This window comes from Myotis myotis, unplaced genomic scaffold (assembly GCF_014108235.1).
Source record: "Myotis myotis isolate mMyoMyo1 unplaced genomic scaffold, mMyoMyo1.p scaffold_m19_p_1, whole genome shotgun sequence".
Lineage (NCBI taxonomy): Eukaryota > Metazoa > Chordata > Mammalia > Chiroptera > Vespertilionidae > Myotis > Myotis myotis.
This window is the reverse complement of record NW_023416313.1, coordinates 50,071,790-50,095,889: the sequence shown is the minus strand read 5'-3', so window position 1 is coordinate 50,095,889 and position 24,100 is coordinate 50,071,790. Positions and strand designations below refer to the sequence as shown.

Sequence of the window (24,100 nt, the reverse complement as noted above, 5' to 3'; positions counted from 1 at the left end):
TCTCCTCCCTCCCTAGCCTTCCCCGCGAGCGGACGCGGCAGCGCCTCGGTCTCGCTTTTTCTTATTTTCCCCCCTTCCCCTTCCTTTTTTTTTCTCCTTTTTTCCCCTTCCTCCCTTTCACCATTTCCCCTTGGAGGCGCTTCCCCCGGGCAGGGGCAGAGCCGGTCTCCCTCCCCGCCTCTCCCCGGCCCCCGCCGCCCTATGGAGAGAGGGAGCCCCCTCCCCACCCGGGCACTAGCGGTGGCCGTCGGAGGAGCGAGACCGGCGCTGGCGGCCTCAGGTCCAGGGTCGTCATGGAACTGATTCGCTGACCAACCCACCGGCTGCAGCCGTGCGTCCTGCTCGAATCCCAGTGCCCCCGGCCCCCGGCCCGGTTCCCCCTCTTCTCCCTCCTCCGTCGGCCCGGTCCTGGTCCCGCGCGCCCCGCCGCCGCGCGCCGAGGAAGATGAGGTGGTAGCGGGACCCCGGATGACCCCGCGTCACCACTGCGAGGCGAAGAGCTCTGCCCGGGAGGAGGAAGAGGAGGAGAAGGTGAGCGGGCGGGGCTGGGGGCTGCACGGGTCTCCGCCACCCGCGCGCGCGCGCGCCGCCCACCGGGAAGCACCCGGAGCTGCGCCCGCCGAGGTCCTCCTCCCCGCCCCCCGCTCATAACATCGTCCCTCCCTCCACATCCTCCCCCCCGCCCCTTCGCCAGTCCCCGCGCCAGCCACAGCCCCCCTCTTTCGCCTGCGCCTCCCCGGGGACCTTCCGGACGCTCCCTCGCCGCTTCCACGCAAGAACAACTCGGCACCTGCCCAGTTTGCCAACAGCCCTGTTCTGTTCCCCTTTGCCCCCCCCCCTTTTTTTTGTCACCGAGTAACTTTTTTTGTAAGGACTGCAGATGGACTGCCCGGTCGCTCATTTTCTAGGCTCCGCGAGCCTGCATTCCTGCACAAAGACGGGGACTCCCACTCCCACCCTTAGACCCCGGCGCCTACAGTGCCAAGGGTTTCCATGGCCGAGCGGGGCGCTTGCCAAGCGAGCGGGGTGGACCGCCGGTGCTGCCGGGACACGAAGAAGGGGAACGGGAACGTTACCCAGGGTGTGGGCGGGGGAACTTGAAGAGGAGGTGAGATTTGACTTGCACCCTGAAGGGCTGATAAAAATAGCGAAATTTAGAAAAAAGGGGAAGAAGGGCCACTGCCAAGCTCTAGGTTCTATAGCTCGTCACCCTGGAAGGACTTGAGAATTGGGTAGCAGAACAGCGGGAAGTATCCCGGGAGGCAGGATGGACGCAGATGGAAAACCTCGGAATGTTACGCTCAACCGTTTAGCCTTTGTCCTGTGGTTGAGGAGCCACAGCATTTCAGCAGCAGTGAGGTTGCGATCCGATGTTAATAACAGTAACACTTGTTGAGGCTTACCTGACAGTTACGGTTCTGAGTGGTTTGCAGCTCATTGAATCCTCAAGGACTCTTGGAGGCAGGTTTCACTGAGGAGTCTCCTTTCACAGATGAGGGACACTGAGGCTTCCCCAAAAGAGGTAACTTCTTCCGTAGATGACACCGCTAGAACCCAGTGGCCACAGTTTAAACCCGAGCCATCTGGTAGTCTCTGCTCTGAAAATGAATCTGTCGACAAGATTAACCAGTAGTGTTACCTGTTTCTAGCTTTGCAGGTCATTTGTGGCAGCCCAGCCGAAGGGGATGGATACACAGCGTAAGAAAGAATGGGCAGGATTTAGATCCGCTAACCTGGGACCAGATGAGCGAGTCTGAGTTTCTGGACCAGGAAAACCTTAATACTCACGAAGAGCAGACTGGTAGAATTAGGGTGTTGGGAAGGCGCGGTAAAGGTGATTTGCATTATAGATGATTGAGTTTATGTGGCAGTGTGACATCCCAGTAGGTTAGAATGGAGCGCTAAGACATTTTTTGGTCAAGATTAGAAGCTCACAGTGTGTGTACATGGTTTATTCTGATTGTATAAGACTTTAAAAATGAAAAGAGTTCACATGTCTTTGCATGTTTCTTCATCTTTAAAATGAACTTAATAATACTACCAACTTCATAAGGTTTGTGAGGATTAAATCAGTTAATATGGCATAGTACTTTGAATAATACCTGGCCAGGTAGCACTCAGTGTTTTTGTTTTTGTTGTTAATCCTCACCCGAGGATATTATTTTCCATTGATTTTGAGAGAGAGTGGAAGGGAGAGGAGACAGAGAAACAGAAACATCTATGTGAGAGAGACAACATCAATTGGTTGCCCAGAGGTACATCATCAAGGGCCTGTGCCCTTGACCTGGATCAAACCCTCACCTGTGGGCTTATAACCACTGAGCACCGGCTAGGGTGCCCTCACTGTTTTTACTTGTTAATTACTTAACAAGTGTAAATTGAAAGAACTGTGGAAAAGCATGGAGATTGGGAAAGGGAGCAGCCTGTTTTGGAATTACAGGTAATGTAGTTCATTAAGTTAAGGGCATAAAGTCAAGGCGGTATATTAGAACATGAGGTTCTTGTATAAGTTACATTAATAAGTCCATCTAACTTAGAAGATGAACTTAAGATCCAGAAGTCAGCACCAGTACAGAATTATTAATAGGGTTGGTGTTATAATGACAGTAAATATAATTCTCTCTTAAAGAAGTTGTTTCTATTATATATCCATCACTGCAATAGTTTCAGATGAGCGGGAGGCCCCATATATAGATTTATAATTTAGTTTATGCTGTAAAATAAGGATTTTATAAACTGCACTTAGACAGTAAGCTATTTGATAAATATGGAGAAAGAAGCAGAAGTAGCAATTGAAAGAATGGGAGAAGAAATGTGAAAGAAACTATCATAAAGTTAGAAGTGTAATATGCCAACCAGAATATAGTCTTTTGTTTTTTAGTTCCTTGAGACTTTTCTTTCTGAGCATTCAGAATTCTGGCTGTAACCAACAGTATGCATATAACAAGATACAACGATAACTTTTATTACTTAAAACAATAAAATTATATTTTAAGTGTTTGTATTTTATTCCTTAGCAGGATTCATTATTCATCCAACTCAGCGGTTCTCAACCTGTGGGTCGCGACCCCTTTGGGGGTTGAACAACCCTTTCACAGGGGTCGCCTAAGACCATCGGAAAACACATATAATTACATATTGTTTTGTGATTAATCACTATGCTTTAATTATGTTCAATTTGTAACAATGAAACTACATCCTGTATATCAGATATTTACATTACGATTCATAACTAGCAAAATTACAGTTATGAAGTAGCAACGAAAATAATTTTATGGTTGGGGGTCACCACAACATGAGGAACTGTATTAAAGGGTCGCAGCGTTAGAAAGGTTGAGAACCACTGATCTAACTCAATCTGTTTTACTTATTAGAAAATAGTCTGCGTTCTGCCAGTAAAAGAAAGAAAACTCAAGCCAGTGCTTTCTCCATTGTATTGTATTATCTGTCTTACTAGAGACTTAAAAATGGAATGTAGGCCCTGGCCTCATGACTCAGTTTGGAGCGTCATCCCATACAACAGAGGTTTTGGGTTGGATTCCCAGTCAGGGATTGTGGATTCAATCCCTGGTTGAGGCAACTGGTTGATGTTTCTTTCTCCCAAATCAATAAAAACATATCCTCGGGTGAGGATTAAGAGAAAAAAAGGAATGTAAACAATAGCCTGCTAATATAAGTTACTTACATAAGTTGTCTTTTTTTTTTTTTTTCCGCTTTTCTACATTCTTTTAAGTAATTTCAAAAAGAAATGCTTTACCTGGATTCACTTAACATTTTACCTTATTTATTTTATCATTTGTCACCCCTCCCCCATGTATGTGTGTGTATGTTGCATACATGATGGCCCATTACTCCTAAATTTTAGTGTGTATTTCCTAAGAATAGGGATATTCTCTTACAGAATCACAGTAAAGTTATTTACTTTAGTAAATTTAACAATGCTACATTTACTTTTTTAAAAATCATCTTTTATTTTCAGTTACATTTGACATAGATCATTATATTTCAGGTATACACCCCAGTGACCAGACATTACATAACCTAACTAGAGGCTCAGTGCATGAAAATCATGTACTGGTGGGGGTGGGGGGTGGGGGGTGTCCCCTCAGCCCAGCCTGTGCCCTCTCCTAGTCCGGGACCGCTCGTGTATTTCTTGCACTGGGCCTCTAGTCCCATATAATAAAGAGCTAATGTGCAAATGGTCATCATGGCCTCACGCCATAACAGCTCAGACTCAACACTGGGGAGAGAGAAATGGGGACCAGCCAGGCTGCGGCCCGGGAGAGAGACAAACCACACGCCCTGTGGTCCCGGGCGCCAGTGGCTGCAGCTCCAGCCTGGGAGAGGGACAAGCCAGCGCCCCACCCCCCCAACGGTCCCAAGCACCAGTGTCTGCAGCCCAGGAGAGGGACAAGCCACCTGCCCCGCGGTCCTGGGTACCTGTGGCTGAGGCCCGGGCGAAGCCACCTACCCACGGTCCCCTGCAGCTGTGGCCAGCCTGGGTCTGGGGTGTGGGGCGAGGCAGAGGCGGTTAGGGGCGATCAGATCACAGGGGAGCAGTTAGGGGCAGGCAGGCAGGCAGAGGTGGTTAGGGGCAGGCAGGCAAGCATTAGGAGCCAGCAGTCCCTGATTGCGAGAGGCAGTCAGACATCTTCCTAGGGGTCCAGGATTGGAGATGGTGCAGGCCGGGATGAGGGACCCCCCTTCCCCATGCATGAATTTTGTGCACCAGGCCTCTAGTTATATAAAAAGTTTGTAACTTTCCATGTGTTAATTCTAGACATTGAAATTAGAAAACAAACAAACCCTGAAGCATATACAGAATACAGGTACATAGTTGAGGTGCTGAAGTAGTTATATGAGGTTTATAATGAAAACCAGCATTTCCCTGCTGCAGGGCTTCTCCCACTTTCCTCTAAAGGTTAATTGCTATTAGTTCTTACCTGTTTCTCTTGGTATTTAAGATCCTGTTTTCAAATAACTTGCCTTACTGCTATTTTTTGCATTTTAGATTAGTATAAAGATATAGCTCTCATTCTGTCTTTCAGCACCCCTTATCCTCCCAACATAGTTTTAATGTTTGTTAAAATCCTGTTTAGTGTTTTCATTATTATTGCTATGTTAATACTGTGGCATATAGTTACATTTACCTTCTTGCATAATCTTTTTAGTTTTCTGAAGTTATCTTTCCAGTTGTTAGCTTTCATCAAATCTATTTAAGTTTTCTCATTCTTAAGCAATTCTCAATTCAGTTATCTACACACAGTCATAACTCTCAAATCTATAGTTTCTCTTAAAAAAAATTTTTTTTAGACATTTCTCTTGGACTGTCAGTTGCCCTACACTGATTTAGACTGTGGCTCTTTAAACTTGCTGCTTGATTTAGAGTGCCAGTCACCTTACTATTGAGTTTTCGGATCAACACTCCCCAATAAAACTTACTGCATTGATACAAATGTTCCTTTTCTGTATTGTCCAATGTAATATCTGCTAGTCACTTGGAGTTTTTGAGCACTTGAAATGGGTCTAGTGCAGGGGTGGGCAACCCCTGGCATGCGTGCCAAACATGGCACGCCAGTAACTTTTGCTGGCATGCGAAACCCTCTCTTAGTCTTCCATTTACAATGTTTTTCTTAATATTGACTTTTTTATTTTTTGGATAAATTCAGTGTAGGTGCATCTTAGATAAATAAATAATTTTACATAACAAGTTATCTTAAAGACCATAGACATGGATTGACGAGAGAGGGGAAGAGCAATTTCTATGCCTCTGCCTTAACTCTCCTTGCCTTCCTAGATCCGACCAGTGTTTTCGGTTTCATCCACATACGCTTGTGAATCTTTGTTCTCAGTGATGAATTTTGTTAAGTCTCATAGTAGGAGTAGCCTGACGGATGAAAGTAGTAGCTTGTGCATATCTCTGAAGGTCACAAAATATAAACCTGATGTAAAATCTCTGTCATCAGTGATGCAGCAGCAAAAGTCCCACTGATAATGTCAAACGGAGTCATAAAGTTTTCTGTCGGACTATCAGTGTACATGTATACATTAAAAAATAAATGTATTTTTGTCATATACTGTGTTTTTGTCGCTCGAATGAATTTTATTATTTCTTCAAGGTTCTTCACATATGTACACCTTAAGAGATATCAAGTAGGTGTAACATGTTCTCAGAAAATTAGGGTTGGCACGCAGAAGAATTTTGAGTCAGATTTTTCTGGTTTTGGCACGCACTCACAAAAAGGTTGCCCACCCCTGGTCTAGTGTGACTGAGGAGTTATATTTTAACTTCAGTTCTAATTTAAATATTCACATATGAGGCTAGGACACTGTATTGGAAGCTCAATTCAAGATGGTTTCATAATGCCTTTTTTTACTCTATGCTATTTGTATGTATTTTTGAACCATGAGAATTAATGAAAAACAAAAATTTTAAAATTAAAAAAAAGGCCGAAACTGGTTTGGCTCAGTGGATAGAGCGTCGGCCTGCGGACTGAAGGGTCCCGGGTTCGATTCCGGTCAAGGGCATGTACCTGGGTTGCGGGCACATCTGCAGTGGGAGATGTGCAGGAGGCAGCTGATCGATGTTTCTCTCTCATCGATGTTTCTAACTATCTCTCTCCCTTCCTCTCTGTAAAAAAATCAATAAAATATATTTTAAAAAAAAATTTTAAAAAAGATAGTTTCCTACTTAAGTGATGGTTTCATACTGATTAAGTGGCAGTGGGTTGGATTTAATGTAGTTGATGTAACTTTTTTTTTAAGAGGAATATTTGGGACTACTACTTCTAAGAATTCCTAGTATAAAAAACTCGACTTAAAATTCTTCGTCACAGTTTGACACATTAATACTATAGTTTGATCAGACTCTAGGGGTTCTGTCAATCATAAAGCCATGTTATGTTTTCTCTTTATAACTGAGTTTCCAATTTAAGGTGAGAATGCATTAGATAACTATTGTAAATTTTTAATATATATTTTAAAGAGCTATAAAATCCTGTACTGCCTCATAATATTCTTATTTTGTTTTATGAATTGCTTAATAAGAACCAGCATATTTATACATTGTTATACTTATTCTATAATTACATAAAGAGTATTGTCTTTTATTTTATAGGTAGCTACATCAAGCTGGGAACCAGGCAGAACCAAAGGATATCATGAAGTTTCCAGGGCCTTTGGAAAACCAGAGATTGTCTTTCCTTTTGGAAAAGGCAATCTCTAGGGAAGCTCAGATGTGGAAGGTAAATGTGCCGAAAATGCCTACAAACCAGGTAATGATATTTCTCTTTACTCTAGATAGATTACTTTTATTAGAAATAAGTGTACTGCTGTCCTATATAGTGTCTTGACATGCATTGGAGAAATATGTACCGTTAAAGGAAATGCTCTATTCTTTATTTTAGAAATATCTCCTTGTTTTATTCTGAAACAAGAACGAACTGTTTTTGTTTGCTTGTTTTATTTTTATTCGAATTACAGCTTTAGGAAGATAGGTATGTCTGTTTTCTTTCCTCATAGTCAATACCTACAGTAGTAAGCTGCCTTTTTTTCTACATATATAGCTAGCCATGGAAGCTGAGTATATATCATTGTCTTTAGGGAACAAAAAAATTGCACTATATTTCTTGAATATTTATAAAGAGTTTGAGTAAACTACTAAGGTAATACAATGTTGGAAGCTTCTAGGGAGATAGCCAGTCGAGCTCTCAATTACTGTTGGTTATATACCCTTTAAAAAAAAAAAAAGTTCAGTATAAGTCAACATGACATTGCTGCCAAAACAAAACAAAATTTAGGGTTAGATTAATGAAATAACCAATCTACTAGTAAGACAAAGTGAGGTAATAGTTTTACTTTATTGCTCATTAATGACAACAACTGAAATGTCTCAATTTAAGAAACACACTAAAAAGAATATATCTAGAAAAAGAAAAACTGGAATGGTAAAAGGGAAATCATGTCAAACATAAAACGGTTTAAGAGCAAGGGATGTTTAATCAGGAAAAGAGATGACTCTGTGGGTGTAACACCCGTCATTAACTAAAGGGCTATTGTTTAAGATATGGCTCTATTCTATATTACTCCAGTGGCTAGAACTAGAACCAATCCAAGTGACCACTAGAAAGAAGCAGTTTAAGATTCAATTTAAGACAATATTGTGAATATAGTGAAGAAAAACTTTCCAATAATTTATGTAGCTTTTCCACAGTGGAATGAACAAATATCCAAAGCAGAGGATCACTTATCGGAGATGTTAGAACTTTGAAGTTTTGTGGTTAGACTGAATTATATTAATAAACTGAATGCATATTAATAAAACTATGAAGCTTTTAAAAATACAAATTTCCACAGATGCCACTGCAAGCCCAGTGGGTGTGGGTGGGGCCTGGAAGCACTGTAAGGAGCCTCCTCAATGATTCTGATTTGCCTGGTAGCCCAGTGGTTTGAGATCCTGTATTTGAAAATCAATAATTAGATGGCCTTTAAGATTCCTTAAGAGTTCCAAAATAATGGTAACCGTCTTTATATAAACAACTTGAAGCTGTTTTATGTTTGTATATGAAAAGCACTTGCCGAAACCGGTTTGGCTCAGTGGATAGAGCGTCGGCCTGCAGACTGAGAGGTCCCAGGTTCGATTCCGGTCAAGGGCATGTACCTGGGTTGCGGGCATATCCCCAGTAGGAGATGTGCAGGAGGCAGCTGGTCGATGATTCTCTCTCATCGATGTTTCTAACTCTCTATCTCTCTATCTCTCTCCCTTCCTCTCTGTAAAAAAATCAATAAAAAATATATTTAAAAAAAAAAAAAAAAAAAAAGAAAAGCACTTGAAAAAATAAATTGGAAATATCTAAAAGTGCATGTCGCCCTAACCGGTTTGGCTCAGTGGATAGAGCATCGGCCTGCGGACTGAGGAGTCCCAGGTTCGATTCCGGTCAAGGGCATGTACCTTGGTTGCGGGCACATCCCCAATAGGGGGTGTGCAGGAGGCAGCTGATCTATGTTTCTCTCTCATCAGTGTTTCTAACTCTCTATCCCTCTCCCTCCCTCTCTGTGAAAAATCAATAAAATATATTTAAAAAATAAAAAAAGTGTATGTCACTTTGACCAGTCTTTAATCCCCTCAAAAGTCATGTGACAAAATTATCATATATCTAAAAGTGCTATTATTATATAAAAGAATGTCTCTAACCTGGATGAATTATAAAGAAATGATCATCAATGTTCATTTAATGAATGTGTACTGTGAGCCTATTATATGCCAGTGAACAAAAATGATACAAACCTACCCCAAGAGAACTCAGCCAAATCACCAAGAAACTGTAATGCTATCTCATAAGGAAAGTAGAGTGCTATGGGAGCACATAGAAAGGGAGTAACAAGTCTATAACCAAAAAAAAAAAAAAAGTCTATAACATTCTGTGTAACCACTATCCTAAACTGAGGGTTAGGGGATGCAAATTAAGAGAATTGTGAGAGATCCTTGAAGTAGGATTTAGGTGGGGGAAGAGAAAGGTAGAAGGAGGGAATTGGAGAAAAGCAAAAGGTTGGATTAAACCTTTACTTGTTTGGAATACTCACTGAAAATACTCTTCTAATCTCAGAGTCATTTCTGTACTTGGTTGTGTTTACCTGGCAGAAGTAGTACTCATGGTTGTTTTATTTATTATTAGTAGATTAAGTGTTGCCAGGCTTGTTTTGTTTTATTTTTGTTGTGCTTTCAAAACTTAAGAGTAAAGACATCTAGACCATTACTGCTTTAAAGTGTGTACCTTCTAAAAATTAAGCCTATACTCAGCAGTTAAAAAATAAGATATAGGAGGTTTGAAACAATATGTTTTGTGTTTGTGTAATCTCTCCAGTGGTAAGTTAGTTCAGGTGACTTTTCTTCTTTCATATTTTTTTATCATTTTAAAATGTAATTTGTCTGTTGTCCCTCATGTCTTTTATTTATTCCTGTTGATTTTAGCTTTGTTTTTTGTTTTTCTAATCCTCACCCGAGGATATGTTACAGAGGGGATGCGGGGGGGGGGGGGGGGGGGGCATCAATGGGTTGCCTCACAATTGATCTACTGAACGATGTTCCAACCAGCGGAGCCACCTGCCAGGGCTAGCTTTGTTTTTAATGGGCTATCATTCTGTTATTGTAATCTATTTATATTTCCTAAGATAATTTAATGACTATTTGTTGTCTTAAAAATTCACTACATTATTCTCAAGAATTGGAAAAACTTAATTTCAAAATGAATAAGTGTTACCTAAACTAAAAATGTTATATTACCTGAAAACCTCAATTTAATTATCAATAGATGGTGAGATAACATAGTGAATATTTTATTTAATAAAGAATTAGAATATTAGAAATTGATGTTAAATGCTATAACTAATATATAAACTTTTATCTTCATTTATCTTATTTGCTAGATTTTGAAAAAACTTAAAAACATTTTTAATATATAAACACTATTCCATAGCACTTGCTAACCTTTTATAAGAGAGAATTCTAAACATATTCTTGATGACAACTTGAAACTTTACTTGTTTTATTTTAATTTTATGTTTTCACTGTTCCCTTATAGAATGTTTCTCCATCCCAGAGAGATGAAGTGATTCAGTGGCTGGCCAAACTCAAGTACCAATTCAACCTTTACCCAGAAACATTTGCTCTGGCTAGCAGTCTTTTGGACAGGTTTTTAGCTACTGTAAAGGTAATTAAATACTTTAGAATACACTTAAACGCAGCCTCTTGTTTGAGGCTTTATATGCTAAACTGGGGGTATTAGTAAACATTCTGTAAGATGGAAAGGAATAGGAAAATCTTCGTGGATGTGATATGTGTACCTGTACGAAGACATGCTATCTTTTTTTTTTTTTTTTTTTAATATATTTTACTGATTTTTTACAGAGAGGAAGGGAGAGAGATAGAGAGCCAGAAACATCGATGAGAGAGAAACATCGATCAGCTGCCTCCTGCACATCTCCCACTGGGGATGTGCCCGCAACCCAGGTACATGCCCTTGACCGGAATCGAACCTGGGACCCTTCAGTCCGCAGGCCGACACTCTATCCACTGAGCCAAACCGGTTTTGGCGACATGCTGTCTTTTATTGCTTTAAATTTTCAGGAATGTTTCTAATTGTGTAATTTTTTTGCTACAGGTATTCCTAACTTATGCTTAACCTATGAAATTTTTGATCTCCTGATTTTAATGCAAACCATATAGCATTGGCAGAATGTTTAGTCATCTTTTAACATATTGGTGTACTAATGTGGACAGTGAATCAAACTAGAAAAGTATAAGCCTATTACACATTTTTCTTTGTCACTTCTTGTTTACTGAATATTGTCTGGTTTTCTGAACAATATGTACTTTCTAGAGGCATACATTTGGAGCATAACAAGATGAACTGAACTGCCATAAAGTAACTTGTATTTTTGTTGAATGGCAAATAATATGAATATGGTTTATATTGATCCTGTTGGTATATCTTTGGTTATATTATGCAGAATCAGTCATAGTGGGCCCTCAACAGATTCAAAGCAGAAAGTTAGCATTTATTTAATGGCAAGGCATAAAAAAATTTACAAAGCATTCAGTTGTTATGTGTATGCCTAGGATTATATAAGCTGGGGGAACTATGAATTCAGTACTGAGGGTTCTATACTCTTTTTTATTAGGTATGCAACATAGAAGCCATTTGGATGGCTATTCAGTTACCTTTTTATGTTTCAAACTAATACTCCTAAGAGACTTTAAAAAACCTTAATTACAATGATACTAATTGCCTAAAATCTGGGTTATCTGAGATGCCTACTTTTCTCAGTATCAAGTCCCCCACCCCTCCATCCTGGTTCCCTATAACAACTAACCTCCCTTTCACAGAGAAAGATGCTTTTAAGGTCAGTGTCCTTTCTTGGGTCATATATTCTTCAAAAATTATTCATGAACTTATTGTAGCTTTTATTATAGAAAAGATTATTACTGACCTTATTAAATGTTTTAAACTGATTTGGGCAAGTTTCTAAAACAGAATTTTGCCAAGTATAATCTGATTTTTTCATATTTCTTATTTAATGGGGCCTGTCAATGTTGTTAGCATCAGATATAGTACTGTTATTTAGATGGTTAGTCTATATTGAAACAATCTAAAATGTATTCATAGTTTAAATAAAGGCACTTAAACTTTAAATAAAATTTAAATAAAAGGGCTACAGCAAAGAATGGAGCCTTAATCCTAGCTGTGCAGAATAAAGTGCTATGAAGCTCTTTAAAAGTATGTTTAAAAGAATCTCTAGTAAGTGAGATCTGCATGTTTGTATGTGAAGAATACATCCCGATGTACATCCAGGACTGAGACCTGTTAGTTGAAAAATAAAATCGCACGTTTGCTGCTGGGATTCTTTTTATTTCTAAATTTATTTTTGGTGCCCTTGATTTAGGGGTTGCATTGCCTACTTGAAGTTAGTAACTGTTGGGATCTTTGTAATGAACTCCAATTACCTCATAGATGTGGGTTTGATATGTTGTACACATGGGGAAATGAGGGAACCTGGAAAACTATCTTAGTAACAAGATCTGGCTCACTTCCTAGACCACTTGTTGGTGTCTCTAACCTCTGACATTGTTTTCTCATCTATAAAAAGATGTAATAGACATGACAGTATTTATGGAAGTACTTTCTGAACTGTATTAACTGATTAGTATTAGTGATTATTTTAAAATATTGATAGTATTGAACCATCTTTTATTATCTCATACAGGCAGAGGATTCTAAGATTCCTAGACAGTATGCCACTTGTACTGAGGTGCAATGGTTATTGGCATGTTTGTTAAAAAGTTAGTTAATCAGGGTTGTACTATGGTCATCAGAAGGCTTCCCCAGTTTCACAGAAATGAATGTAATGTTTAAGTATAAAATACACGGTGACACAGGCTTTCTTTGTGTTGTGTAACTTACCTCTGTCATACAATATAATTAGTACTAAATTGTTTTGGTTATTTAAAACTAGATTCTGATGCTGGATTGGCAAACCCTTATTCTATCAGTAAGGTAGAAAGTGGACCAACTTTATTGTAGATATGGAAAACAGGCAAATTCCAGCCCTACTATGGGTGTCAAACCTAAGAACTTTTTTTAACCCACTGATTGATTCTATATATATTTAGGATCCTTTCATTCTTATGGAACTTGAATATATAATTTTGTGTGTGTGCACATTAATAATTAAAACATTTCTACTTGTCTGCTATCATCCTATAATTTTTTAAAAGCACTTGAAATTTATTAATAACCTTCTTTTTATATTTTCTTCTGTTTAATTCTCCTAACACCTTGTATGTTAATTTTACTGATGGGATAGGTAAAGAGAATAAAACTAGCTTAAAAATACACATACACAAACATTTTTATTTTGGAGAATTTTATTTATTAAATTAAAAATTGTCTTCTAAAATCAAGCTCTTCTCTGCTGGACAGAATTGAACTTAGGCTAACTAACATTGGTTGAACTTTCAGCAATGGAATGATGCTGGTATTTCCATAGAATATCAAATGGCTAGGGTTGTGAAGTTAAAAATGAACTGATCTTAGAAAGCAATGGGTGGGAATCAAATGGATTGCTTTCCATCGAATATATGCATACTTGTCTTACCTGCATATCTAGTTTTTTAAAATAAACTCTTAACTTTTGAAAAAATCACTGAAGTTGCTTTTTTGCTCTTTATAATTTTAGGCCCATCCAAAATATTTGAATTGTATTGCAATCAGCTGTTTTTTCCTAGCTGCCAAGACTGTTGAGGAAGATGAGGTAAATGTTTTTCTTTAAAAATTAGTTATGTCTCTTTTTTGAATATTTCTCTCCATTTGTTCACCTGCTTTTTGTTTATTAAAATGAAAGTTGAAAATGAAACTTTCTGTCCTCTCCTCCCTGTCCCTCTTTGGTTTGGATAGAGAATTCCAGTACTGAAGGTGTTGGCAAGAGACAGTTTCTGCGGATGTTCTTCATCTGAAATTCTGAGGATGGAGAGAATTATTTTGGATAAGTTGAATTGGGACCTTCACACAGCCACACCATTGGATTTTCTTCACATTGTAAATATACCTAAGTTTTTTAGTTTCTTATTTGAATACTAGAGGCCCAGTGCACAACATTCATGCATTCAGGGCGGGGCGGCAGAGTGGGGGGCAGTCCCTCAGCCTGGTCTGCACCCTTTTGCAGTCCGAGAGCCCTCGGGATGTCTGACTGACGGCAGTCGGACATCCTTAGCGCTGCCACGGAGGTGGGCCGCTATGCTCGCCTGCCGTGAGCCTGGCTTGTGGCTGAGCGGTGCTCCTCCTTTGGGAGTGCACTGACCACCAGGGGCAACTCCTGCGTTGAGCATCTGCCTCTTGGTTGTCAGTGCATGTCATAGCAACCAGTCATTCCACTGTTCAGTCCATTTGCATATTACCTTTTATTATATAGGATATAATCCTATTTTAGTAACTAGAAAAGTAGATTGCCTGATCATTTGTTTTGTTCAGAATTTTAGGAAAAGCGAACTTACTGCAAATAGCTAAGGAAAAATTAGAAATTAGGTGTATGTCAAATCACTGAAGCTAACATCAAAATTGAAATTGAGTAACACTAAAAGTTTCATCAATTTCTATACATAATTTACCTAGACATTTAAGTAAAACTAGAATGATGATCTTGTGATTTTTTTTTTTCCCACCAGTTCCATGCCATTGCAGTATCAACTAGGCCTCAGTTACTTTTCAGTTTGCCTAAACTGAGCCCATCTCAACATTTGGCAATCCTAACCAAGCAACTACTTCACTGTATGGCCTGCAACCAATTTCTACAATTCAAAGGATCCATGCTTGCTCTGGCCATGGTTAGTTTGGAAATGGAGAAACTCATTCCTGATTGGCTTCCTCTTACAATTGAACTGCTTCAAAAAGCACAGGTAGGTGTCTAAATAGTGTTCATTTCAAGTATATCTCTTACTTGGATAAATAGGGTTACCAGATGGTTATAACACTAAGAGGCATTTCTAATCTTAAAATGGCAAACCATTTTTAAGAGTAGATAAAGGTAAAGTAATTTACACTTTCAATTTATGGGCTAGCCTTTTTTATTCCTGTAAAACTTATATATAGTATTTTCTTGATTCTTTTAAACTTTAAACCCTTCTTCTAGATTACTTAAAACTTTAAGAATCTTGAAAAAGTTAATATGATTTTCAATTATATATTTTCCTTTAGTTTTATATGAAAAATCTTTCTAGCTGCATTTGTAGGTTTCATTACAGTACTTTACTCATTTTATAAAAGATGCATCAAAAACATAAATTGTAAGAAGTTGTTTTTTTAGACAAGCACATAATTTAGTGTTGGTTAGAGAGGGAAGTATTTGTACCAGAGTTTTTGGAAGGGTGAAGCTCTCTTTCTGAAAGAGGTTTAGTCCTGGTAGTTCCTGTTGTTGCCTGAGATTAGTCCATCACTTGTATTTGCAAATTGGTATAAAATGTTATGGGTCATTTAAATTTTTATCGGCATCTATATAAAATGTAACGGTTTAGTGGGAAAATTCTCATTCCAGTGGAAAGTTAGTAATGGTGCTATATGTTACTAATTACTTCAAGAGAATTCTTTTTAGTTCTACTCATGTGACCAAGTAGAACTTACAAATTTAGATCTGTAAACCTACTCCTGTCAACTGAATCTGTAAAAGACTTATGAACTTACTTTCCCTTTATATGTCCCTGTTCTCATTTGGCAGTGGTTACTCTGATTTGTTTTATTGGATTTTATTTAGAGAAAAGGCTTAAATTCTGAGCTTAAAAACATTTTTAATATAGAAACTAATTTTAGTAAAGAGGCTACAGTTACATTAACACATTGTTTGCGGGTAGTAAAACTACCAACAGGTGGCGCGGGCCATTTTTGCTAATTTTTTGCGCAAATGGCAACGTTCAGTAAAGTTAACGATAACTTTAGTTTACGTATTTATACGTTACCCGCATTCTACCGCTAGTCTATAAAAAACGTATTAATACGTGTCCCGCGCTCTACTACACTGGTAGAACGTATAAATACGTAAAACGTGTAAACACGTTTCCCGCATACAATGTGTTAATAAAATTTATAAGAATATTATAAAAGAAAAATGAGAGTAATACTTGAGTTTGGTGTTTTGTGTAAATTAGTTATAACTAATGATGTTATAGATGTGAGCTGTAGAAGTCAGCAGACATACAAGAAGTGCCTTAGGGCTACCTCTTAGCTTTGAGAATTTCAGGCCCTAGTTTGTGAGCAGAGAAAGACATTATGAAAAGGGTAGTGATCAGAGCAACACATTAGCCAGAGCACCACCATTCTTCTGTGTGTTTTGTTCCACTGTTTTTAGCATGGCTCAGCTTGTTCTTCATTTCTGGGACATGTGGTGTTAGTGTAACAAGGGTGTTTCTTCTTTACAAGTGAGATATATTCTTTTAATAGCATATGTTAGGTTGAAATAATTGAGAAGTGTTCATTTCTATTGAAATAAATGCTATAATGAAAGTAAATCCTAGGAGAAAGTTGCTATTTTGTGAGAAGTTTTAGAAACTATCATAAACCATCAATCATACCATATATATGAATAGTGTAGCACAGAAAATTTATTTTGCCTACCTAGAGTGTTGGAAAAATGAAATTGAATATTAAATCATTACATTATATTACATTACGTTAGGCTGTGGCAGTAGGGAAGTGGCATTAATAGAAAGCCGCCTATATTATATTTTACTAGAGGCCTGGTGCATGAATTCATGCGCCAGTGGGGTCCCTTGGCCTGGCCTTCGTGATCGGGCCCAAACTGGCTCTCCAACATCCCCTGAGGGGTCCCAGATTGTGAGAGGGTGCAGGCCAGGCCGAGGGACCCCTCCAGTGCATGACTGGGTCTGGGGAGGGATGCAGGAGGTTGGCCAGTGGGGGAGGGTCTGCGGAAGGGCTCCAGGGCATGTCCGGCCCTTCTCGCTCAGTCCCGATTGGCCAGACCCCAGCAGCAAGCTGACCTACCCATCTGAGCGTCTGCCCCTGGTGCACCTCATAGCAACTGGTCAACTGCCTGCCCCCTGGTGGTCAGTGCATGGCATAGCGAGTGGTTGAGTGGCCTTAGCATATCATTAGCATATGATGCTTAGATTGAATGGACGACCGGACACTAAGCATATTGAGCTTCTATTATATAGGGTTTTTTTTATTGGAACAAGTGACATCCTTCTCAATGCCACTTGATTTGGTCTCTGTGCCTATTCCCAAGCTAGCACACAGAAAATTTGCTATATGAAGTGTTACTGTCACAGAGAAAGGACAGACTTTGAAGCATAGATAAAAAGAATGTAAACAGCATGTGTATTTCCATAGCTTTGAGGGCTGCTCTCTACTGAAGAACACTGGAGAAGCTGCTGCTTCTCTCTCATAAGTCTGGTGCTGGAAGAAGGAAGTGTTCGCTGAGTCTAGCTTCCCCCTTTACTGAAGGAGTATCATAAGCTTGGAATTGAAGGAATCTTCTTAGAAATAATTTCATTCAACTCCTTTATTTTATCCTGTAGTCCAGGGAACATGGGACTTTTTCAGAGATACACAGGACTCCTTAGTAGTAAAGTAGACAGAAACATGGTGCTGTTTCAATACCACACAAACTTTAAAGATTCGAGTCCAGTGGTTTTTAGAGTTTCTTTCAGAACTAGAACCCCTTCCCTCACCCCCAACAAAATCAGCACCCCCAACACACAATCCCAGAATACAAAATAGAAAAGTATCACTTGATTATATGTGTTTAGGGCAGAGACCTGTTGGGTCCAGAGTCCTACTCAGTATGGCCTCTTCCCTTCTGTAAGCTGTTTGAACATAATTTGAAAACCACTGTTTCATTCTTTTATGTAATATAAATAGTTATAGTCCACAAACATCTATTGGGAACTCTATGATCTAGGCACTGGGAATACAGTGATTCTAAAAAGAACGTCTGCCCCATGTAGTATTCAAGTAACAATGGGGGAGATAGTTAAACACAAGGTCAGAAAACTTTTAGAGACTTTGGGACTTGATCTTAGCAGTTCTCTAAAACCATCTTGGATTGGTGGCCAACCCTTGTGGCCCAAACCTGATGGCTCCTGATTCTTCAAGATTCAGTTCTGTCTTTGCTACACTCGCCTGTGTTTAGGTAATCTTTGTGATTAGACCTGGGACAAAGCCATAGTAATATCAGATATTCCTTCTGGATTTCTGATTCTGGTATAGGAAATTCATGTTGGTGAGATCATGCCAGAATTACGTCTGACATGTTTCCCTTTGCTCTGGGTTGAGAGGACTGCCAGTGGCCCATCACAGATATCTCATGCTATGCAGAGGCCACTGTCATTAGCTCTGCCTGTGTTCCTTCCAGACTTAAAAGTACAGTGAGTGTTCCCTGGTTTGAAAGACAAGCTCCCTCTTGTCCCTCCTAGTTTCCCCACCCCTATTAGCTCATATGCTACCTGTTGGTCAACATTCTGAGATGCCTAAACCCTTTTCTCTTCATACCCTTTCTCTCATTACTCTAATTCTGTGGCTATCCTCAGTGTCCTCCTTTTCCTGACTGATTTGGCCCTCCTTGATAATCTTAGGATGTTAAAACTTACCCAAATTCAAAGTAGATGTTCCCTGCTGTGGTATAATATAAAAATTAGAGTAGTGAGTTAAAGAAGCAGACCCCCCTTACTTACTAGGGTCTCCCACTTCTTCTTGAAGGTGTCTAAGATCAGACTGTTCTGGTAGGATTTCTCAGAGCTTCATGCTGTGCAGTGAACCTGGATCCGTCTGAACCTATTACTTATGTCTTTCTGTTCTGTTCCCCCTTTCCAGCAGTAAACTATTTGGATGTCTATCCTGTAAACTTTCAGTGTTTAATCTCTCATATCTTTCTAGTTGTATCACTTTTACTAGTAAACAGCATATTTTTATTGATTTCAGAGAGAAAGAGAAAGAGAGAGAAACATCAATGTTGAGAGAGAATCATTGATCAGCTGCCTTCTGCATGTCCCTTACTGGGGATCAAACCCTTAACCATGGCATGTGCCCTTGACTGGGATCAAATTGGGACCCTTCAGTCTATAGGTCGACGCTCTATCCACTGCGCCACACCAGCTAGGGCTAATAGTATAATTTTCTGCTAGTTTTCATCTCTATAACAACCCATTTACTTACTTTTTTTTTCACAGTGAAAGATTATAATGACATAGTCTTCCTTTTACTTGAAATTCATCTCTTTTCCTAATTCTGCTGTGGTATTATGCCTAATGATCAAAGCAGTAGAATATTTATAGTACTTTTACTTTTCTAGGCCACTAAGTATCACTCATTTGCTAAAGCACAATTTATTAAGCTAGGTACTTATTTTTTGGAAATCATTTTTACATATAGTCTTTTTTCACTTTCCAATTTCTTTTATTTCTATCACCTCTTTTTTGTTGGCTTCTTGAAGTACTGGCTAGGGTACCAATCATCTTAAGGAACTTTGAAATCCCATCCCTTTTCTGTGTGCTTTGTTCCACTGTTTTCCTGGGTAACAAGTAATGAATGTATTTAGAGATAAAAAGAATCTGTGACCAAATGTGTTCTTGCAGAGTATGTTATTTTTCGTTATTTTTCTGTGGTATTGCAAACAGTCATGCTTGTGTGCTACAGGTTATATAGATGTGAATAAAACTTGGTTAAGAAATATCCAAAAATGCTTATGAAGTATATGACTAGAAAGTGATCCTTTGATAGTTAAATAGGCTTCCAGGAGGGTGGTGGTAATTAGCCAGACCTGGAAGGTAATAGGTAGGTAATACAATTTCAACAAGTAGAAACAGGCTGAGTAAGAGTAAAGTAAGAAAGGGCAAGATTTGTACAGAATAGAGAGCAGGCCCATTGGCAGGAATGGAGAGCACAAATTGGGATATGTTAGGAAATAAGGCTGGATAAGAAGGCTGGGGTCAGATTGTGGAGACCTTGTTAATAGCAAGCTAAAGAAGTGAGCTTATTGCTGGTAGGCATTGGGGTGCCACCAAAGAACTTTGAATAGGGAAGAAATATATGTTGCTAGAGGAAGATTATTTTGAGTACAGCTATAATTACAGAGAACAGAGGGCTGAGACTAATGACTCTTTACCAGAGGTAAGATTTTGAAGGCCTTCCAAAAGATCTTGGAATCTTATAGTCTATAATAGAAAAGTTAAATGTTTAAATAGATCATGCTGATACAATGTGGTTGAGTTTGATGACAGGTTGATATAGAAACAGATGTTTCTGGAATTTGGGTGTGTAAAAGGCTGGGGGGAGTCAAGGGTGGCTTCAGGAAGGATTGATATTTGAACTGTCCTGAAGGGTAAGAAGGAATTAGTGTAACTCCAAATTAAACAAAATCATTTCTTCCCAGTGTTGTCAAGCCTGCTATTTTTCTACAAAAATATGACTTGTCAAAAGTTCTCACTTACTGTCTAAAAAGCAAAATACTTAAATTATTCTCAAGGCCAGGAAGCCTTTCCTATTTCTTATTTAAATTTTTTCTTGCCTCTGGCTTCTTCTTTAAATTCTTAATTTTAATCACTGAAGAGATTAGAAGAGGCAGGGGAGTGGACTGGACAAAAGCAGTTGTGGATATGTAGCATTGAACAGGAGAGAATCGATTTTACTTTCATGAAGATGTTCAGCATACAATTGCAAATACAGAATTCAAGTTTCAAAGATATTTATATTAAAAATACAGAATTTGGGCAGGATTCCTAAGATGATAGGTAAGCTGGAGGAATAGATGGGTTTGAGGTAGAAAATACTGGGTGAGTAAAGGAAGCTGGGGTGCAGAGGGCACAGGATAGAAACGCAGCCAGCAAAGATGATGGAGCAGCCGATGTTATTAATTAAATTACCAACTTTTTTCCCTCCCCCCCCATCCCAGATGGATAGCTCCCAGTTGATCCACTGTCGGGAGCTTGTGGCACATCACCTTTCTACTCTGCAGTCTTCCTTGCCTCTAAATTCCGTTTATGTCTACCGTCCCCTCAAGCACACCCTGGTGAACTGTGACAAAGGAGCGTACAGATTACATCCCTCCTCTGTCCCAGGCCCAGATTTCTCCAAGGACAACAGCAAACCAGAAGTGCCAGTCAGAGGTACAGCAGCCTTCTATCATCATCTCCCAGCTGCCAGTGGGTGCAAGCATGCCTCTGCCAAACGCAAAGTAGAGGAAATGGAAGTGGATGACTTCTATGATGGAATCAAACGGCTCTATAATGAAGATAATGCTTCAGAAAATGTGGGGTCTGTGTGTGGCACTGATTTGTCAAGGCAGGAGGGACATGCTTCCCCTTGTCCTCCTCTGCAGCCTGTGTCTGTCATGTAGCTTCAGGTGTTACCTTTAAGTGCAAGCTGAGGTCTACTACTCTGGGAGCAGGAACATGGAAGACCAGGGAAGGTATATACTGAGTCAGGCTGATTTGAAGTGAGCCAGAAAAGAAACAAAACCATTTATTAGTGTGGCTAATTATAATTCAACATTATTTAAGCACTTAAAGACCAAATAAAAGTATAAAATTCAAAAGATCCAACAATTTTAAGTAAAAAATTTTTTTGTAGTATTTGTCAGTTCTGCCATTTACTCTGCTAAAATGTAATGTAGGCTCCCCAGGTTAAAAATTCATATTCAGTGTTGTGTTTTTTTAAGTCCCAAAATTGATAGCTAGCAAACCCTGTCCCATGTCCTGACTTAATTTTCCTCTTGCTTTTGCTTGCTTTCTTATTGAATACTTAATGAATTTTATGCATGTTGATCTATAGCCTGACTTCCACTGATTAGGAAACCCTCAAAATTATTTTTTTAGCAATTCAGTGAACAGATTATTTCAGATTGACAGCCATATTTAATCCATGATTCAAATTCAAATTAATCTGAAAAGGTACTTCAAAATTGCCCCAAATGAATCAGAGATGATAATAGAAAAAGGACTCACATTGCCACATTGATTTTTGTGTTTGTCTCATTTCAGTTTCTAGGATTTGGGAAAAAAAATTATTTTTATTTTTGATGATCTTAAACTGAAAAGTGTCATATAATTAGGATACTTTTAGATTTGCAAAAGCATTTTTGACATTTGGATAAGAAATTTGTGATAAATATGTTGAGGTACTTATCAAAGAAACATGTAACAACTAAAATTTAGATTTTATTTTTTTGTAATTTATCAGCTCCTTTTCACTCTATAATCAGAAGGGAGACTGTCGTGATGTTGGGGCAGCTCTATGATTGGGTCTGTGACATGTAATAACTGAATTTAGTTCCCTAGTTTTATGTTAAGCTATTAGGATTTTCTGGATAAAAGTTATTCCCTGCCTCCCAAGCCTACCTATATTTCTCTTAGTGACTCCTATAATCTGAGCTCCCTGTGCAGTCTGAAGAAGGTATTGCAGCCAGAACCAGCCATGTATTGATGATGATAAAAGCCTCTGGTAGCAATAAAACGTTGTCCTTAACCTTGTTGTCATCTTTTTTTTTCTGCTTGTGAAGAAGTGCAAGTTCTTGATTGCTTAGGCACTGCTATTTAAACTGGAAAATGATAAAAGTCCTAAGAATGTGTTTTATAGAAAATAATACATGAAGGAAGGGATTTAAATATGAAGGATGCAGGATATATATATTTCAGAGAGGAAGAGAGAGACAGAAACATCAATGATGAGAATCATTGATTGGCTGCCTCCTGCATACCACCCACTGGGGACTGAGCCTGCAACCCAGGCATGTGCCCTGACCAGAATCGAACTGTGACCTCCTGGTTCATAGGTTGATGCTCAACCACCGAACCATACCACCGGGCAGGATGTAGGGTTTTGACACATAATTTTTCTTTTATGTTATTTTCTCACTGGTGGACTGTGGACCTTCCAGACATTAAATTCTCATCTTAATGGAACTGTTTTCGAGAGCAGGCACAGATCCACATCTAGATAATATGGCATTTTAACCTATTGATTTTGTTCCAGTTTAGCAGAGAACGATTATTCTCGGGTCAGCATTTGACTTTCTTCAAATTCTTAGGATAGGGTTGGCTCCCTACCTGCTTATGACTTTACAATTCAGTCAAAGTGAAAACTTACTTATGTGTAAGTAAAGGGAGGAAGGAAGATAAAAGAATGAACTGTTTGGGTGAAAATAGCAAGAGACTGGCAGATACACATTAAAATATCCCATTTTTCCTAATCTCTTGTTGTGTTTCTTAATTCTTAATTGTGGGAGCTTGAAGAAGTGTACAAGTACATGTTCACCATTTCTGTAAAGTAAGTGGCACTTAAATTCCCCCCACCTCTACTTAACAGATGAGTAACCTTTTTATTATGTAAAAAGCTAGTGATAACATAGTGTCTAGGGTCAGAATATTTCATTTGTAGTTCAGTAGCTACTTTGAACAGAAGTTAGTGACAAGAAGATTTTAATTACTTGATTTTGAAGTTTTCTAATCTTACTAAAAAATTGCTGATAAATTCATTTGGAATATAGTATTGCTTTCATGGGTAACTAAATAGGGATGGTTAGCTGTTACGCCTCAAAGCTTATTTAATCCATAGTCAATTAAATGATAGTACTTTGGAGACCAGACCTTTCTGAGCACTCTCCCATAAACCTGGGCTCTTGGAGAACTTTGGGTTTGAACTCATGGATTGGGACAAAAAAGCACAGTATTCTTGAACAATGTGGAACTTCCATTAACATTTATATTAAATTAGATCCTGTTTTACCTGAAACTATTCTCATTAGCCTATCCCAGGTTACTTGACTTAAATCTTGGTATCACATCATAAACTATTCTCTTCCAAGATTTGAAAACTACCTTTATGGTTCATAGTTATCAGGTGCCTCCTGGTGGTTAGAAAACCTGTCATTTCCTTGAAGCCTGCGCAAAGGTAAGGGAATAAACTGGATGGGCGTAAATCATTCAATAGAAAAAGTGAAAAGTGCATGCTGTACCTCGAAGATCAAACTAGGAGAAGCTAAATATGTACTTCATTCTTTTTGCAAGATTGGTATAAAGTTGGTTATCCGTGGAGAACTAAAT

General features: G+C 38.9%; 1 protein-coding gene across 2 annotated transcripts; it reads left to right on the top strand.

The window, feature by feature from the left end:
* CCNI (cyclin I) lies at nt 1-22,523 on the top strand. 2 transcript variants are annotated; one of them, XM_036337261.1, is made up of 7 exons: nt 2-531; nt 7,118-7,274; nt 10,581-10,709; nt 13,735-13,809; nt 13,953-14,093; nt 14,720-14,950; nt 20,953-22,523. In XM_036337261.1, exons 2-7 carry the CDS (start codon nt 7,161-7,163, stop codon nt 21,394-21,396), a joined length of 1,134 nt encoding a protein of 377 aa, XP_036193154.1. In that variant the 5' UTR covers nt 2-531; nt 7,118-7,160; the 3' UTR covers nt 21,397-22,523. The 2 variants fall into 2 exon arrangements, with proteins under 2 accessions (XP_036193163.1, XP_036193154.1); XM_036337270.1 differs by lacking the exon at nt 7,118-7,274 and having other exon boundaries at nt 1-531.
* Nucleotides 22,524-24,100: the final 1,577 nt, after the last annotated feature.

Coding starts and splice junctions, on each gene's coding strand:
- CCNI (XM_036337261.1), top strand. CDS start 7,161: ATGAAGTTTCCAGGGCCTTTGGAAAACCAGAGATTGTCTTTCCTTTTG. Junction 7,275..10,580: donor CGAAAATGCCTACAAACCAG/GTAATGATATTT, acceptor GTTCCCTTATAG/AATGTTTCTCCATCCCAGAG. Junction 10,710..13,734: donor GGTTTTTAGCTACTGTAAAG/GTAATTAAATAC, acceptor TTATAATTTTAG/GCCCATCCAAAATATTTGAA.